Genomic DNA, 19,185 nt, shown 5'->3' on the forward strand with positions numbered 1-19,185 from the left:
CTGTCGTTTACTCTAAGTTATTGCGTCTTGTGTCAAGTTGCTCATCGGTCTAAAAGGAAAACGTCACATTTTACATTGAGAGAGTTGGTTCGGAAAAGTTAGAAAAGTTTTATTGTAGTTTGTTGGTGCAGGACACAAAACGTGACAAGATAAAAGGAGAGGAAAAGAGGCGCACTTGATTTCTCCCACACCTTTCACTCGAGCCGTGTACTGAAATGTACCTAATGAACGGGAGGCAAACAAAAGGGAATGTTTCTTCACAGGACCATGGTGACACATCGGCCAACACTGCCCGACAGGTAGAAAACTAAGGTATTAAAAAAAAATAAGGAAAAAGAAATTGCCAACACGATGCAGATCAGGTACTCTCACTTATTTGCAGGTTTTCTTACATATTTACATCTTCGGGGAGCCTCTTTTAGTACTTTGCTGGCTACTCGTATGTCTAGATATAAAATGACACTTAACTTGGCATGAGCTCTTGGACAGGAACCGACAGTGACTTTGTGTACATGACGGTTTCCTGCTCAGAATCCCTTCACCACTGACCCGGCAGACACTGGACATGGTACAGAACATGTCAGATCTCAGCCTGGTTCTGAGCGAGATGAAACAGAAACCAGGGAGTCCACACTGTCCTTTCAAGTGGAGAGCAGATGTTTTCATGTTACACTTGAGTGAGGTTGAAGGGGAAGCGACAGACGGGGCCAGGTTTAGAGCTGAGGGGTTGGGGGGCGGGGACATGTCTGGAGAGAGATTGGTGCAGAGCCGGGTTAAGATCCTTGAGCCTCCAGCTCTGACGCAGGGGTGTTGTCTGGCTCTTCATCGTTGTAGATGTTCTCTGCCTGGGGGGGGGGGGGGGGGGGGGGGGGGGACACGGAAATACGCAATATTAATGATCTGGCTCACAACAGGAAAAAAAATCTGGACTGTTGACATGAAGAATTTAGTTCAATGCCATTTCCACTGCACTAATTCACAGCAGGTGTTCCACCTATCCAGCTTCTCTTAAAAAAAAAATTGCTGCAATGACTGAAGCTCAACACTTCCTTTTGAATTTTCACATTAAAAGTCTTGCAGCCTTCTGGCTTCCTCATTGTAGATGTCAACTGCCTTCTGCCTGCAAAGCTAAAAGGCTTTTGCTGGGCATGCTTTTATTGTGAAACAAAGCGCATTTCCTGCGGAAATTGAATGTGTGAATGCACAGGATTGACTGCCGCAAAGCACAGCGAAGCACTTTTGCTTGAGATAGATCATGTTAACCTGGATTCGAACCAACAGTGTTTTAGCTAGGAGGCGACACCACAAACCCCTGCCCCAAGGTGATCTCACTAGATGCCTCAGCATTCACACTTAAAAAAATAAGTAAATATATTAAATCACTGAAATACGATAGAGTTGTGTACTTTGTCCACCACTGGTACTGACAGAAGTTCTACTGGGTTATAGCCACGTTGGAACACAATGTGATGTGTGAGGAGCAATCCCACAGCGTGGCTGACGTGAGAGCAGCTGCACTCACCATCTGCCAGACTTGCATGATGTTGTCCTCGGACACTGAGCAGATGATCCAGGGGTCGTTGGGGTTCCAGGTGAAGTCGGAGATCTTGGCTGTGTGGCCTCCGTGAATGAACTGGTGGAATAGTTTGAAACGACAGGTATGGGTGAACCACAGACATGTTCGAACTCCACAAATGAAACTGGCCGGTAACATTTGAGCAGCTCGATCAGTGACACGCGTGATTATGACTGGACAAGTGCAGCTCTTCTTTCACATCACATGAATTTTACTGGACAAGTGCAGCTCTTCTTTCACACCACATGCCCTGTTTTTTGTGTAAGAATTCGAAGAGGAGCTTCTGGGCCTCAGACAGAACAGGAGCTCACGATGTGTGAAAGATCAGAGGGGTGCTTTAAATGACACGCCACAGTGGACGTCACTCACCAGCAGCTCTGGTGGACCATCCTCTGCATCTTCTGCCGACTGCTCTTCCCCAATTTTACTAGAGACAGAAAAACAAGAGTACGCTGATAGTTAGTTTTAAATCGACTGTGATGTGTGAGTAGTGTCTATGAGCTTGTTTCAGGTGACATTGAACTTGGATGGATGGTTGAAGAGAACGGACCAGACACTGAATTGTCCCCATAAAGCGCAAAGTGACATCGTAGAGTGTGACGCATTATTTCCCTAGTTAATTCATCAATCACAATGTTGAGCTGTCAAACATATGTTGACGTGTCTTGTTCTATATCATGGTAGGGGCATGGCATCACTTTTTATGCAGACGTAGTTTGTACCTGAGATCCCAGACGTTGAGGCGTCGGTCGGTGCCGCTGGAGGCCAGGATCGTCTCGTTGTGAGGAGACCACTGCACCTGATGAGAGGGGCAGTCGGACGACAGCAGGTTAATGTAATGCTCGGTGGCAAATAGAATATGTTTAAACTTATATCAATAAAGTTTGGGAAAAGATGCATTCAATTAGTCTTCATTTTGTCAACCTTAAAGCCCCAGAGTATAATTTTTGTACTTTTCTGGCGGCATCTTGTGGTAAAGTTGCGCTGAAAATTCAACGCGAATGCGACGTTATTTGGACCGTTTTCTGCAACTGTATTTAATGCTGCGTTCCATTATACCTCTCGGACCCCAGAAGTCGGGCTGGTGATTCAGGTCCCCCTAATGTTACTATATTTAGCTCATTCTAAGTTGAGGAAAAAACATTGGTTCTTTGTTGCAGGTGATTATACATACAGTATATGAACACAGTTATGGACAATAAATTCAATATCTGTGAATACGTTCTTACACTGTAGCTTTAAGTTTTAACTAAAAGAAAACCAAAACATTTTTGAGACAAAGAATGAAACCAGACATCAGGTTACTTGGCACCATGTAAAATCTTTCATAACACCATGATTGTGATCGAAATATTAACAATAAAAAAGCAAACAGCCAAGACAATGCTGATGGTCCTGGAGTGACAAAGAGTTCTATAAATGTGTTTTCACCTTTCAAAAATGTGTGTACCTGTGTAATTACTTGCACTCACTGTAAATTATACAATTTCACATAAATCGTATTTGCAAAGCACTTGGAAGAGGCAAATGTTACCTGGAAAATTTCATCTTTGTGGGACTCAAAGGAGTGGAGCTTCAGTTTGAGGTTCCTTAGGTCCCACAATGCAACAGTCTTGGAAAAACAAAGGGATATTTGCATTATATATTGATTCAAATGTTTCCCTAAGCTGCGTTTTGTTAGCAAAGGTGCATCATTATTGTCGGCTTGGAATGTATTTCTGCTTCCCCTGTACCTTATCAGCAGAACCAGTGGCAAGAATGAACTCGCTGTAGGGGTTGAAGCTCAGACAGTTGACCTCAGCGGTGTGAGCGTCGACTGCATGGCTGGCTTTGGACGGGTTATTGGACCGAGTGTCCCATCTGGTCGAGGATAACAGAAGGTGAGGAGGGAGTGGGGACATAATATACGTCCACTGAGCACTTTATTAGGAACACACGTACACCTGCTTATTCATACAGTTACCAGGACCAAGTGTTTCTATAGTCCCGGTTAGAGCTGACTGAAGGGCTACAGTTACTCAGATAACCACTCTTTCACTGTGCAAGTTCACATAACAAACCATAACACCAGCCCTCCTCTGTACGAGGATACTGAGTATGTGTGTGTGTGTGTGTGTGTGTGTGTGTGTGTGTGTGTGTGTGTGTGTGTGTGTGTCCCAAGTTGTTGTCTTGGCACACTGTGGACCATTTAATACCAATAAACTAGAGCTGCAACTAACCCTTCTTTTAATAATCGATTAATCTGTTGATTATTTTCTCGATTAATCAATTCGTTGTTTGGTCCATAAAATGCCATAAAATGGTGAAAAGTGTCGATCCTGTCATAGAGGAGCAAAGAAACCAGAACATATTCACATTAAAGAAGCAAAAATCAGAGAATTTAGACTTTAAAACTATTTGAACCGATTAATCGATTATCAAAATAGTTGGCGATTAATTTAGTAATCGATTACTAATCATTTAATCGATCAACTGTTGCAGCTCTACAATTAACCATAGGTTGAATGTCACATCATCCCTCTATAGTCAGTTTATCTTATAATGGCTTCTTCCAGCGGGATAAAAATAAAAATTGCCGGTCCAATCACAACCGATTATCTTATCATCGTCACAAGTGTCTCCTCTCTGCTCTAGTCTGTTGGCATTTTGGTCTGTGTCCTCTTGGAAATTGAAAATGAACCGAGAGGTTCAAGACTAAAGCCGGGCATACACTGTACGAATTAAGGCCATTTTGACCCTATTTAGAATTGTACGATTTTCAGCTTCGTTGTGCGTCATTTGCCATGCAGTGTACAGGGCGAATGAGCAGCGTTTAATTGCTCGCGATAGATTTATGACATGTCAGAAATTTGGGTCGAACGACGTCAGCTGCACGCACAGTTGAAGCAGAGTCGATCCCTAAACTCCGTGCCTTTTTCCAGACTGCACCTGCGTGAAATGGTAAGCATGGTCAATTTGGCTTCGAGGATAAGAAATAAATAGTATATTTGTTTTAAATAGTCAGTGTGTTGGAGCGTATCACTAGTATGGAGGGTACCTTCGCAGCTTTACGGTTATTGTTTGTACTATAATCAATTATGTTAAATGGACATAGAGTGCGTGCGTGAGTCCTTATACACATGCTCCTGGGCACAGATTACCCACGTTTCTGTCTTGTCAGCGTTCTTCTATGGTAAACACAAACTTCTCTGCCTCAGAGGAGATTTCCGCAGGTGTGAGCGGTCAAGTCGTGGCTGGTCGGACCAGACAGTGTGAGCACATAAATTCTGAGCTTTGGCTTCACATCGCAGATGAGTTACTCGGACAGTGCGAGTTGGAGTTTAACAGCAGCATTTCTAAAAATAACACAGTGTATGCCTGGCTTAATACGCATGCGCCAGGCTAGTAGAACAGGAGATTGGCAGAATGAATGTGAAGAGGACAAATCTGTACAAATGATGCGATGCAGTCATGCTCAACATAGAGCAGAACCTCTGAGGATGTTGATCCACATCACCATGAACTGAGGCCATTTTAAGAGCAAAGGGGAGAACTATCCCGTATCAATATGGTGTTCCTAATAAAGTGCTCAGTGAGTGTATTTGGTTAGGAAAAAAATGAAATGATGCATTTTTACACGATTGAGCTTGTTCTTCCCCTTCACAAACCAAGACGATTAGTATTCGAATGAACCACTTACATCATGAGCTTCTGGTCGTCAGCCACCGAGCCAAACAGGGATTCATGGAGCAAATGCCAGGAGACGTCTTCCACCACTGCGGTGTGGCCGGTGAAGATAGTCTTGGCGTCCACACTCTTGCCTTCCTTTGGGCCAGTACCAATGTCCCATAGACAGATGGTCTGGTCGAACAAATGGGGAGCACATTAATAAGCACATTAAGCATTTTCATTCTTCTATTGGGAAAAACACTTATGCAAGATAACGTTCCATTATTATAGGATTTAGCGTTTGATTTTTTTTTTTCCAAAAGGTGCAAGTGCTTATGACGAAGCATATCCAATCATAGATAGCTGCTGTAGCACATTAAGTGACGTTAAGCCTTTCCTTGTTAAACGTTTTAGAACTTCCATCTGTATCATAGTTTGATCGTCGTCGGACAAAAGGGCAAAAATATTCACTCAATAGTAAACTTGATATATTCTTGTTCTTTTTTACATGACATCTTTAGGCTCTGAGTGGTTCCTTTTCTATTTTCCTTGTTTGATCATATTATGTCATTTCACTGTGTAGTTTGCCACTTTTACATGTCACTTAAACCAAATTGACCTGCACGAATCACAGTTTCTTTACCTATCATATTAAAAACTTTATTTATGGTTCTGACAATGTCGCTTGTAATCAACGACTCCGCCTCTTCCACGTGAACGCGCTCGTAACCAGACAGGAAAGCCTAGGGTTGACTGAGTTTGATATCCAGCTTCGTAGTACAGTTTATCCAGGATGGTCAATGTTAGGTTAAAGGGATAGTTCAGTGATTTTGAAGTAGGGTTGTATGAGGTACTTTTGCATTGTTAATGTCTTATGGAGATGGTGATCAGCGCTGTCATTTTACGAGTTTGGAGGAGAAGTGGAAGTAGCGAAAGTCTGAGTCCCACTGTTGCAGAGGCGATCACCGAAAAATGTATTTTTCGGCACAGTTTTTAATGTTTACATAAAAAAATATCCGTTGAATTGTACGCTAAAGGATTTTCACTGCTTTATTTTGCCGCCAGAAAGACGTTTATTTTTACACTTTTATTCAAGCGTACTTCAGCCATGTACTACTGCGCCAACTCGCGCCGATGCAGAGCAGCAGCGTATCACTTCGCAGTTCTTTTTCTGTGTACTCTGGTTCAAAAAGGTATCCTCTTACGTCCACAGTGAATGGCATGTCTTCGTCGCTTTCATAATCACAAATTGTTATGTTCTTGTGTCTCTAGAATAAGCCGCGGTAGCTCTGAGTCAAACAACTGATTTGCAGAGTGATACGGTGATTCTCTGCTCTGGCGCGAGTTTATGTAGCAAAAATTAACTGCTGTCTGTCGGCAAACTAAAGCAGTGATAAAATACTTTTCTTTTTTTTTAGGTACGCATTTTAAATGTGGCAAAAATACATTATTCAGTGCTCCCCTCTGCAACAGTAGGACTCTCACTACATCCACTTCTCCTCCAAACTACATAAAATGACAGCGCTGATCACCATTTCCATAAGGTAACATAATAACTATGCATAAGTCCCTCATACAACCCCACTACAAAATCACTGAACTACGGTTCGAGTGGTGCCATTCATATCCATCAAGGTATCAAGGCAGTCAAAAATACTTTTTGGTCAGTGGTATCAAATAGCAGGCACTCAGATCCAGGAGAATGGGAATGGATTAATGGCCAAGATTAGCTGACAATGAGTCATTCATAACCGTATGAGGAGCACTGTCTGTTCCGTTTCCCCCACCCCCCAAAAAAACTTTTGTTTTCCTCAATGCAAAGCTCCTGCCCTAAAGTATGTTGGCAGAAATTCCCAAGCATATATTTGGTCATAACTCAAGATAACTCTGACCTATCCTGATGAAACTCCCTGGAGACATCGTCGGTTCTCTCTATTTTTTGATAACCAATTAATCATATCTAGTTCTTGCTTCTCAAAAGAGCACATTTGATGATTTCATTTGTCTTTGTCTGACAAACAAAACATTTGTAGACATCATCATGGGCTTTGTGAAGCCGTTATTCACATTCACATACATTAGTTCTATTTATAAAGTGTTACTTCACCCCCAGCTCTGAGCCTAACTCCAGCACCTATATATATTTTTTTTAAATGCTCAAAACTGGGCAAGGGGCGAGGGACGATGGGCTGGATGTGACTGAGTCACTGTCAGTGACGTCCTCAGGGCACAACAAAAAAAAAAATGGAGCATTGGAGCAATGGATTCACAAGGTTTTTTGAATTGGACTTTTCCCCTCCAGAATCCCCTGAAGTGGACAGTAGTGTGCTGGAAGACCATGATCCCCGAGCCAGATCAGTTTGATCCGTTGACTCCAGCTCCAGTTACGCCCTGTTGTGCACGAGCGCCGTGGGTATATGAGAACTTCGGCCTACAGGCATCTCAGAACCCTGAATGCTGCATGGTCTGCTGAAGAAAGAATCAGAAAAAAGAAAAGAAAGAGCCCAGACCCCTGGTCCCCGCAGCGACCCGGCGTCTACCACCTGGGGGCGTGATTTGGACACAGCCCAACTCGCATCCCTCATTGGCAGAGACCCACACGGCACCGCGAGGGGTCTCGTGACGTCACAGACTCTATAAAACAATGCGATGCCACCTGCTCATCACTCTCCAGGTACGAACCTGCTTTGATCAGGTGGGTTCCTCTGTCCTACAAAGGATGTAACCACTTCTAGCTTAGACTTCGTCCACCGCGATTGTTACTCTAGAAACAAGAAGAAGTAACCGTGCATGCAGCTGAACCAGGCGCCAGGATTCCTGACTTCGCTGGACAAACCCGCCTTTTTTCTTTTCTTCCTCCGTATGTGTTTGGAAACGCACACAGCACCGGTACTGAGACAAGAGCCGTTGAGACAGAACACTCTGTCGATTGAAGGAAAGACCTGAACCCACAGTCTTTCAACCGAGTTGACCGCCGGTCGATCCGAACCCAGAGGACCGCGCACCGCCGGCAGTTGCTAGGAAGTGTCGCGGCTCCCGCCTCGCACATTCGAGGCTGGACCACACATGCTTGTTCCACCGCGAAGGAGTACAGTAAGAGGCTTTAGCTCTGGGCAGAACGTAGGCTATTTATGTGTGTTTCAGTAAGTTTAACTTACTGTATATTGTTGTAAAGTTTGTACCGGACCGCCGTGTCACGTTTATTGCTGCTATAATAACCGCGTTATTATCAGTGTTGCTTGACTGTGATTTGTGTCCGACCATGTCGGACTATTGTGTGTTGCTCTCCCATCGTGTCTGAACTCAGCACACTGTGGTCTTAACCAGAGACGCGCCGGCTCACCAGCTGAGCCGCTGCGCCCCTGCGTCACACAGACCGGGTGCTGGATCTCAGTCATCATCGTATGAGCCTTATTGCTGCTTTGATTGCTTTCCCTTTTCTTTCTTACTAACGAACATTTACACACACTCGGGGGTGCTTGAGAGTTTCTGGTCCGAAGTAAACTTTCTCTCCGATCTGTCATTTGTTAGAGTCACATGTTTGAAGGTAGCCGCCGTTTAACTTGAGGTCTCATGCCCCACCTTTCTCTGGCGCCACGTGACGTTCCTGGTCACGTCCGCCATTTTGTTCCTCCTCCCCTTTTCATGGGCACACGCCTGTGCGCGCGCGCGCGCACGCACGCACGCACGCACGCACACTTGCTTGTTGTTGTCTTTTCATATGATTGGTAGCTTAGCTTATAATAGACATTTGTTGATAAAAAGTAGTATTGATTGTACATTGATATTGCTAAAGTTAATAAATCCTGTTATACTTTAAAGAGTTGTTTTGGGTTGTTTTTTGTTATTTGCATGTTTTACATACATACATTTTGATAAAGGCTGGTTGACAGAGTCAACGATTTGGTTATTGGCCCGGGTTTCAGGGTGGTGCCCCATTGCTATTAACATTGATTAATAAGCTCTATTGATTTTCATGATTCATAATTATTTTTGATAATTATCAATTATTGCTGACAACTAAATTAGCCCAAACCGATGCACAACAGCCCTAAGGCAGAACTCTCAGAGCCGAAGCAATGTAAGTGCGAGAGAGGATGGGAGCAGTCTCTGAGTGGTAATGTAACATTACGTTAGTTAAAAGGCTAATGTTATAATAAAGTAAATAAATAATCCTTAGGTGCAGAACAAGTATGAACAATCCTTTGGGCTCTTAATGGCACATGCTCCTATTCACTCAGGATAACCCAGTAATTAAGTAAATGAAGGTCCTGGAAGGATTGAGTTATCATCACTTACATGGTCATCGGAGGCACTGAGCAGGTTGCCACTGAGGTTGGGATTCCAGGAGAGACCGTAGCCTTCTTTCTGGTGACCCTTCAGTCTCAGGTCAGGATTGCATTCCCCACTGGGATCTAAAACGAACAAATATACAGCCTTCACCCAGTGACACGTGATTAACAGCTGTGAGAACATTCTGGGTGACAAAGTCAAAGGAATAAGATAGGGATGGGCTTGAGTGATTGATTCCTCGAGTATTCCGCGTTTCAAATGAACTTGATTGGTGAAGAACGGCATTCGAGTTTTTGGTTTTTTTTTGTATGTGTGCCAGCACGCAGCACTCCTTGCTTCTGCGCTTGACACGAGACACATACTCCATAGAATTTTGGAACCAGCACTTCGCCTCACCATTCGAAAGATGTTGTCAGAACTACACGACGGGGTTACTGTGCAAGACATGCACGGGACCGCAACGTTGCAAGCGCAGAGCCACTGGACACCCAGCACCTGTTGATACCTGCCACCTCTCTCTCTGCCAGTGGAGTGCGTCTTCTCCGCAGCGGGACTGATCATAAACAGAATGAGTTCTCGCCTTTCTCCCGAACATGTTGACATACGCTTTTTCCTGAGCAAGAATTAAATTCATTTTAGTTTTTCAGAAAAACTGTTTCCAAATTTTATTTTCTGTGTAAACATTGTTTTTTACCATTACAGGCCTATAGCGTTTGTTCGACGTTAAGTCAAGTTAAGTGTGACCCGCAAAAGGTATTTACGTTTCTGTAAGTTGTTGTTGTGAAAAATAAATCGTTAAAGGGTAACTGTGACTGTTTTGATTGAGAATAAGCATTACTCATTAGGTAGGCTGTATTGCTGTGCATCGTTATTCCTGCAGAAAGATGCGTTGCGTTCTAAAAATAGATTAAGAAAAACGAGTACTCGATTGACCCTCGAAGAATTGATGCGATCCCTAAATCTTGGAATTTGGTGCCCATCCCTAGTATAAGAGCACAGCAGTGAACCAACCTGGCTTAGGTGGGTGCTTGGTATAGTCAAAGACCAGGACGTCACACGTGGGAGTCTTGGTGGCAATGATGAAAGGATTCTGGGGCATGTAGCGGGCTCGGTTCACCTCTCCCTCGTGGTTGATCTTGATCTCGATCTCAATCTTCCCACTGACTGAACCAAATCCACCAAACTCTGAGGAGAAAAGAAAATCAGACATCAGTGATACATCCAAGGTAGGGAAATGGACACAAGATACTTGTGACTGCTATTCTGTTAGGGATGCATAGCATTGTTACTGGTGCGATATTTTCTACCACTAACAATGTAACAATATATCCACCTCACCCGTCAGTGGTTTTAATGTTGTAGCCGACCAGTGTATCATTGTGATGGAGCCTATTACTCTGCGTACCTTGTTCTGATATGGATGCTGACTGTGTATTTAGGGTCGAGACTTGGTATTTACCATAAAATCCTCAGTGTCCACACACACACACACACACACACACACACACACACACACACACACACACACACACACACACACACACACACACACACACACACACACACACACACACACACACACACACACACACACACACACACACACACACACACACACACACACACACACACACACACAGACAGAGAGAGAGAGAGAGAGAGAGAGAGAGCTGGGTTCCCATCAACATACCTGCTGGAAGACAAAATAACACAATGTCAGTATACAGACTGAACGGACTATGAATGTACTGTAGAGCTGTAACTAACTACTATTTTCATGACCGATTAATCTGTTGATGATTTTCTCGATCAATTGATTGGTTGTTTGGTCCATTAAATGTCATAAAATTGTGAAAAATGTCGATCGTGTTTCTCAAATCACTAAGATGATGTATTTTTCTCTGCCACAAACCAAAGATATATAGTTAACTGTCATAGAGGAACAAAGAAACCAGAAAATATATTCACATTTAAGAAGCTGAAAGCAGAGAATCTTGCCTTTTTTTCATTAAAACTACTTGAACCGATTAATCGATTATCAAAATAGTTGGCGATTAATTTAGTAGTCGATTACTAATCGATAAGCTGTTGCAGCTCTAATGTACTGACTCATTAATTAATTCCCTCACTTTATATACAATAGTAATTTACGAGACTTTCATCTTATTCGAAGCAATTTATTATGATTTTCAGGCTTTTGGGGGCAAGTAAAAGTTGTGCTAAATTACAAAGGCAGAAGTCTTCATCTCCCACAGAAAAGTCTTTGCAGAAAAATTTGCATTTCTGTTTTTCTTTTTTTTCCTTTTCTGTAAAGTGTTTACGTCAGTAAGCACACACATGTGTAACATGGCCGCCTACCACCTAGTTTGGCTTCTTCATCAGTTGCCACACATTGATCATTACATTATCCACTTGTTTGAACCCTGTATCTACACCTACTCCCCCATTCTTATACAGACATGCTTCGCAGAGGTATTAAGCATTGAGATATATGTGAAAAGTATTCCACTGCAGGAAGACTCGTGGTATATTTACCTCCTTTCTCGCTGTCATAGTGAGAGGCATCAAACTGGGCGTCATCATTTGGTACCTGGACGCTGGCAATCACAAGGTGGTTCTGCTCATCTGATGTGTGGGTCCCCAAGACCAGCCTGTGGACAGTGTAGTCCTTCCCCTCTGGCCTGAAGAGATCCACAATATGGACATAAGTTCATCTGTAGCACAAACAGTTTTTGCCTTTCAGTGTAACTTTAGAGCACGGACTTTATTATGGAGACAAGTCCAATGCCTTCTAAATCTCTTGACTGTTGTTGAGGGAGCCCCGTTTGATGTGGTGGTTAGTCATACAGCCCTATCTCCGTCTATATTCCCTCCCTTAAAATCAGCCTGCCAGTATAACCCACAACGCACAAGGTCCCTAAGATGACTGGTCCTTCAATAAATGAAGCAAGCTGCTGGTCTGCTGGGGGAGCAGCATCTGTTCCTGGGACACCCGAGTCAGTGGGGAATCACGTCAATGTAAATTATAATGTCAATGTGTGAACTGCATGAAAAGCCTTCACACTGTTTGTGTTCTTCGACAGTTATAGCGGGACACGGGTAACAATTTAAAACTACTTCTGCAAATTATAATAATTTAATAAGACAAGACTAAAATCTTACCTTTTGCCATGACTGGTATACTTACAACATCATCTGCTAATTGAATGTAATGTAATATTTTTGATTTACACATTTCTTTTTATGGCCAAAATTATCCAACTATGTGGTTGAGTACATTTAATTTATAAATTCAAACTCGGTCAAACAAAATTACATAGAAATAGCCTAAATAAAACACACATGATTCCACTTCAAAGTTGTAAAATGAAACTTGATCTGAAACCGTCCTCCTGGTGTTGCGCAATAGCGACAGGAGACAAACACGGTGGCGGAGAAGCAAACGTAAGAGTGGCTGCTGTCTGTGCTACTGGATGATCTGGAGTTTTTCCCGGTGAAGTTTAACTTCATGTGGTGGAGTCTTTGCCTTGTATTTCCTAACCGCATCCTTCCTTCTCCTCCTCTGACACCAGCACTCCTGCTGTCTTCCTCTGATTTCAGGCTGGTAACGTCACAGACCGACCATAATGTTTGTGAAACCGAAAACCAAAGCCGGTCACGCAGGGCAAGGTAGATGCAGGCGCGAGGAGATGAGGGTTTAGCGGTCAACACAAACACAAACTATTTTAATAATTAATTTCTATGTATTGTATATTTGCGTCTGGATGGCTGCCACTGGCGACTGGCAGAAAAACACTGGTCGCAAAATCAAAAAGTTAGTCGCACTGGCGGCCGTTTTAGTTGCAATCTGGAGCCCTACTCAAAATTCCCTGCGGGTATGAAGTTCAATATTTATGTTCAATTTAATTAATTGTTAATTTTAGTTAATCGTTCATTATTTTAATGCAAAGAATGATATTTTCAAAAGAAGCTACCCTCCCCCCTTTTTTCTAGTAGTATGTGGGTGGAGTTCAGTGTCCATACAACACATGTATAGGTTCACCAGATTGATGGATTTAACTTTAAAATGTACAATGTAAATTTTCTTCCGGGGGAGTATGCCCCCACACCCCCATTCAGGGTCTGATGTCCACCCCCAATAGTCTTTGAACATCCTATGGAGAACAAGATTCAAGATTAACTTTATTGTCCCACAAATTGAGAAATTTGTCTTGGGCACTTCACCCATGTTGCAGCCATAAACCAACATAATACGAATACAACAAACAGACAAGACAACATTTTTTAGCTGCACAGAGAGGTTGCCAAACCAAGCTGTGATACTGTACCTGATTAGGCTTTCTAGAACAGCCTGATAAAATATCATCATAATATTTTTGTCAACATGCCTGCAGGCCTCCAAGTGTTTTTATCACGCTGGAATGTGATAGAAAAAGAGCGCAGCGAATAGCAGCGCTGTATGAATGTGTGAGAATGGGTGAATGTGACTTACCTGTAAAGTGGTCAATGGGACTAGAAAGGTGCTATATAAATACAGTCCATTTACCATTTGCTTAGAAATTCAAACTATGTTTCAGGATAAGTAAGTGAGGGAGATGAGGTAAATACCTGCGGACGTCTGGGAGCCACTGGACAGTGAGGCTGGGCCACTCCAGTGCGTGAGTCATCACCAGGTCGTACAGGAAAGGTGTGTTCTTCTTCCAGATTTTGTACTCCTCATTGATGACCCTCTCTTCCACTGCATCGTCATACACTGAAGCAGAACAACGTGGTTTAAATTAAAGGCAACTGTGCATTTAGGTATACATATTTAGCAGGAAGTGATCAAAAGCCCCGGTAACGTAGGACCCCCAGGGCTTAAGTGGAACTGCCCATTGTTTGGCCAGCACCACAAGACTGCGAACCCCGAGACCGTCCCGATGTGCGTCGCAACTAACTCACTTTTAAAATCTAGCTTGTTAAATACAAGCATTTTCCAATGTTACATAAACCGTGGTGAAAAATAACCGATACAGAATAACAGCTGGAGGGGATGTTAATATCTTCCCTGGCAAACAATGACTGAAGTTGAAATAAGTGGTTTGGGGGATTGAATAGAGACGGGGGTTAGACATGACTTGCTCTTTTACATAAAAAAAACAAAAAACAAGAGCTGCTCACAGGCAGACAACAACCAGTAAACCTCCTGACAGCACTTAGCATGTCATGCTAGCACCCCCATGTCTGAGTTAAACGGCCGTGGTGCGCGCACACACACACACAGCGGCACACGAGGAAAACGGACTAACGCTTCATACGCGGAGAAGTTCTGGTTTAACCTACCCTCTTTATCCGCCATTTTCCGAACGATGTGCTGCGTCACGATGCTCGAAAGCAAAGTAACTAGGATGAAAGCAAATTTGTAGTTGTTGCTGGTGGTGACCCTGTCTGGCAGCGCTTGTTGTATTCCCTCTAAACTACAGTCCTTCCTTTTCAGCGCCGAATAACTCGGTACCTACTGCGCATGCGTCAGTGAACGCATATCGACTGGGACCAACACTGCGCGCGGGCGGCGCAGACTGCGCAACGTCAATATTGTTTTGCTTACAGCGTTGAAATGTGTAATTTAAATCAAGCATATGTGCTCAGCAAGCACTTTAATAGGAATAGGAATACAGGTCAGGAACTTCTGTTATTGTTCACATCAAACAGAATGAGTTAAAAAAAAAAATCGAATCTCTGTGACTTTAACATAAATGTTTGTTAGAGTGTTTCTGAAACTGTCTCTAGAGTTTTACTCAAAGTGGAGCCAAAAACCAAAACCACCCAGTGAGCAACAGTTCTGTGGATGGAAACATCTTGTTGATGAGAGAGGTCAGAAGAGCCAGAGTAGTTATCTGAGTTACCTTGTCCTTTCTGCAAGCTCTCACATAAAAATGCTCATTACAACTGTGGTGAGCAGAGAAGAAACTCAGAGGGAACAACATGGTCCAACCATGGTGGGTGTTTAATAACAGCAGAAGTCAATGTCAGGTTCCACTCCTGTCAGCCAAGAACAGAAATCCACTCACAGTACAGGAAATAACAACCTTTTTCACGGCCCGCATAAGAAATAGAAGTAGAAGAAGAAGAAGATTTCATGCAAACTATAGGGATGAATGGGAATCCCGTCTGTTTCCTGTCTTGGTTCCTCGATGGTGGAACGAGCTCCTCATTGACATCAGGAAGCAGAATCTCTTAAATTGCTTCCGTCACAGACTGAAAACTCACCTGTTCAGACTGCACCTTACTCCATGAATTATAAAAAAAATAAATCTAAAATGAGCACTTGAAGCTATTTTTCCCTGTTTTTGATGGATGTTTATGTACTCTCTTGATTCTTGCACTTTTTGGGTAATGTATTCATGGTTGAATGCACTTACGATAAGTCGCTTTGGACAAAAGTGTCTGCTAAATGAATGTATAGTAATGAATAAGGCATTTTAATGCTCATAGCACGTTTTGGTGAGGAGTACGAGCAGATCCAAATGGTGAGGTAATTGAAGAACTGCTAGAAGACACGGCACGGTCAACAAGGCTAATTCTAAGTCTAATAAAGTTTGCCTCACAGCTGCACAGCGCGTTGAGCATCTGTGAATTGTTCTACCCACATCTACAACTCAGAATTAGAAATTACAGACCACCCGAGTCGGAGGTTGCACCTAGAACGCCCTCTCGACTCGGATGGTCGGAGGAACCTCACCATCCTGACTTCGGAGCTCCGAAGACCGAGCATGATACATTAAATAAAAATAATAAATAATAGAAAAAAACTAATAATTAAAAAAAAGTAAAAAATAAATGAAAATAAATATAAATAAATTATAATAGCATAAATAAAATATTAATGACAAATAAGTTTCCCTAAGTGCATTAGAGGTCATAGAGAGAGGAGTGGACTGACAGCCACTGCTTCAATCCTCTCCTCTGCTGATCTCAACTTGGGGCAGAAACCTTTGTGCTTGGTGCTGAAACCCTCGGAGGACCAGTTCCATGGCTCTCTGAAACGTACCAGGCACATTACAGAGGTGTGTACAGATCTTGCAGATGTTCTGGTAGGTCGACTCCATTTGTTGCCACTCGTCCAACTATTGGCCCGGCTGTTTCACTGCTTTCCTCTTCTAGCATACTTGTCTGCTGGTTGCTCTCTGTGTCAGAGAAAATAGGGGGATCATCAGAGAAAGTCTGCACCAACACAAACACCACGGGCCAGGGATTCTTTGGCACTGGAGATATTGCAGAGCCTGACAGCGATTCTGGGTTCCATGTAGATGGCAACACTCCTTGAAGAGACAGTCTCAGTTATATTCAGTGGCTCCAGGACAGATGGGAGATCAGGTCTTGGCTTATCGACCTTAACCCAGACAGGATTCCCTTTCAGGCGGTAGACTTACGTTGTATTCCAAAAGCACACGTGCCACAGCGTAGTCTTCCTCCTCGCCCTCAACAACCCGACAAGGCACAGGCTCCTTGCCCACAGAGACCTGGTGACCAGAAGAACAGTCATGGTGTCATGATCTTGTGTTTTCATTTCCTGTTTTATTTTGAATTAGTTCCTTGTGTTGTTTCACTTCCTGTCCTGTGTCTAGTTTCTGGTGTCTTGTTTTTCCTGTGTCTCACCTGTGTTCTAATGTCTGTGTTGGATCGTCTGTTTTTCTGGTTGTCTGGCCCGGTCTGTTCCTGCCTGTTCCTGCCTGTTGTGTTTTCCCCAGTCTGTCCTGAGACGTCTGTTCCTGTTGTCTTCCTGGTCGTCTTTCCCGGTCTGTGTCTGCATTTTTCCCCAGTCTGTTTCTGTGCTTTTCCCCCTGGCTCCAGTATTTGGATTATCTTTTTTTGCTACATCTCGTGGACACCCTTGGTTTGACTGTGTTTTTGTTTTATTATTAAATATCCTTTTTTTCATCACCTCTGCATTTGGGTCCTGCTTCCTGCTTGGTCCTGACAGAACGGCGCGTCGATCGGTGGTCCGGCCGAGCTCTGCTCCTTGTCCCCAGTCGGTGGGCTGATCGACATTTTCCCCGTCGGTGGTCCGGCTGACGTCTGCTCCTCCTCGTCGCCCGTCGGAGGACCAATCGACGCGTCCGTCGACAGTGGTCCAGCCGACGCCTGTTCATCGTCCGTCGGAGGACCGATCGACACGTCCGTCGTCGGTGGTCCGGCCGACGCCTGTTCCTCGTCTTCAGTCGGTGGACCGATCGACGCGTTCCTCATTGGTGGACCGGTCAACGTCTGCCCCTCCTCGTCTCCAGTCGAAGGACCGATCAACGCGTTCCTCGTCGGTGGTCCGGTCGACGTCTGCCCCTCCTCGTCTCCAGTCGAAGGACCGAACGACGCGTTCCTCGTCGGTGGCCCGGTCGACGTCTGCCCCTCCACGTCGCCAGTGTCCTCGTGTCCTCCGAGGAGCAGATGTTGGCTGGTCCAGCCAACGTCTGCTCCTCGTCCCCAGTCGGTGGGCTAATCGACATGTTCCCCGTTGGTGGTCCGTCGACAGTGGTCCGGCCAACGCCTGTTCATCGTCCGTCGGAGGACCGATTGACACGTCGGTCATCGGTGGTCCGGCCGACGCCTGTTCCTCGTCTTCAGTCGGTGGACCGATCGACGCTTCCTCGTCAGTGGCCCGGTCGACGTCTGCCCCTCCACGTCGCCAGTTGGTGGGCCGATAGACGCGCCGCTCGTCAGTGGTCCGGCCGAGCTCTGCTCTACGTCCCCGGACGGTGGGCCGATCGGCGTGTCCCTCGTCGGTGGTCCGACCGTCACCTGCTCCACGTCCCCGGATGGTGGGCTGATCGACGCGTCCCTCATCGGTGGGCTAATCGACATGTTCCCCGTTGGTGGTCCGTCGACAGTGGTCCGGCCAACGCCTGTTCATCGTCCGTCGGAGGACCGATTGACACGTCGGTCATCGGTGGTCCGGCCGACGCCTGTTCCTCGTCTTCAGTCGGTGGACCGATCGACGCTTCCTCGTCAGTGGCCCGGTCGACGTCTGCCCCTCCACGTCGCCAGTTGGTGGGCCGATAGACGCGCCGCTCGTCAGTGGTCCGGCCGAGCTCTGCTCTACGTCCCCGGACGGTGGGCCGATCGGCGTGTCCCTCGTCGGTGGTCCGACCGTCACCTGCTCCACGTCCCCGGATGGTGGGCTGATCGACGCGTCCCTCATCGGTGGGCTAATCGACATGTTCCCCGTTGGTGGTCCGTCGACAGTGGTCCGGCCAACGCCTGTTCATCGTCCGTCGGAGGACCGATTGACACGTCGGTCATCGGTGGTCCGGCCGACGCCTGTTCCTCGTCTTCAGTCGGTGGACCGATCGACGCTTCCTCGTCAGTGGCCCGGTCGACGTCTGCCCCTCCACGTCGCCAGTTGGTGGGCCGATAGACGCGCCGCTCGTCAGTGGTCCGGCCGAGCTCTGCTCTACGTCCCCGGACGGTGGGCCGATCGGCGTGTCCCTCGTCGGTGGTCCGACCGTCACCTGCTCCACGTCCCCGGATGGTGGGCTGATCGACGCGTCCCTCATCGGTGGTCCGACTGTCGCCTGCTCCATGTCCCTCGTCGGTGGTCCGACCAAGGCCTGTTCCACGTCGCTAGTCGGAGGGCCGATCGACGCGTTCCTCATCGGTGGACCGGTCGACGTCTGCCCCTCCTCGTCTCCAGT

The 19,185-nt window shown here is 45.3% G+C and overlaps 1 protein-coding gene across 2 annotated transcripts; it reads right to left on the reverse strand.

Moving 5' to 3' along the window:
• Window positions 1-88: 88 nt before the first annotated feature.
• LOC118302075 (histone-binding protein RBBP7) lies at window positions 89-15,010 on the reverse strand. 2 transcript variants are annotated; one of them, XM_035627913.2, is made up of 12 exons: window positions 14,840-15,010; window positions 14,126-14,270; window positions 12,053-12,198; window positions 10,529-10,702; window positions 9,524-9,639; window positions 5,256-5,416; window positions 3,310-3,436; window positions 3,111-3,188; window positions 2,299-2,375; window positions 1,946-2,003; window positions 1,523-1,633; window positions 89-845 (listed from the first exon to the last, which is right to left on the reverse strand). In XM_035627913.2, exons 1-12 carry the CDS (start codon window positions 14,853-14,855, stop codon window positions 774-776), a joined length of 1,281 nt encoding a protein of 426 aa, XP_035483806.1. In that variant the 5' UTR covers window positions 14,856-15,010; the 3' UTR covers window positions 89-773. The 2 variants fall into 2 exon arrangements, with proteins under 2 accessions (XP_035483806.1, XP_035483805.1); XM_035627912.2 differs by having other exon boundaries at window positions 10,529-10,705.
• Window positions 15,011-19,185: the final 4,175 nt, after the last annotated feature.

This window comes from Scophthalmus maximus, chromosome 4 (assembly GCF_022379125.1).
Source record: "Scophthalmus maximus strain ysfricsl-2021 chromosome 4, ASM2237912v1, whole genome shotgun sequence".
Taxonomy (NCBI): domain Eukaryota; kingdom Metazoa; phylum Chordata; class Actinopteri; order Pleuronectiformes; family Scophthalmidae; genus Scophthalmus; species Scophthalmus maximus.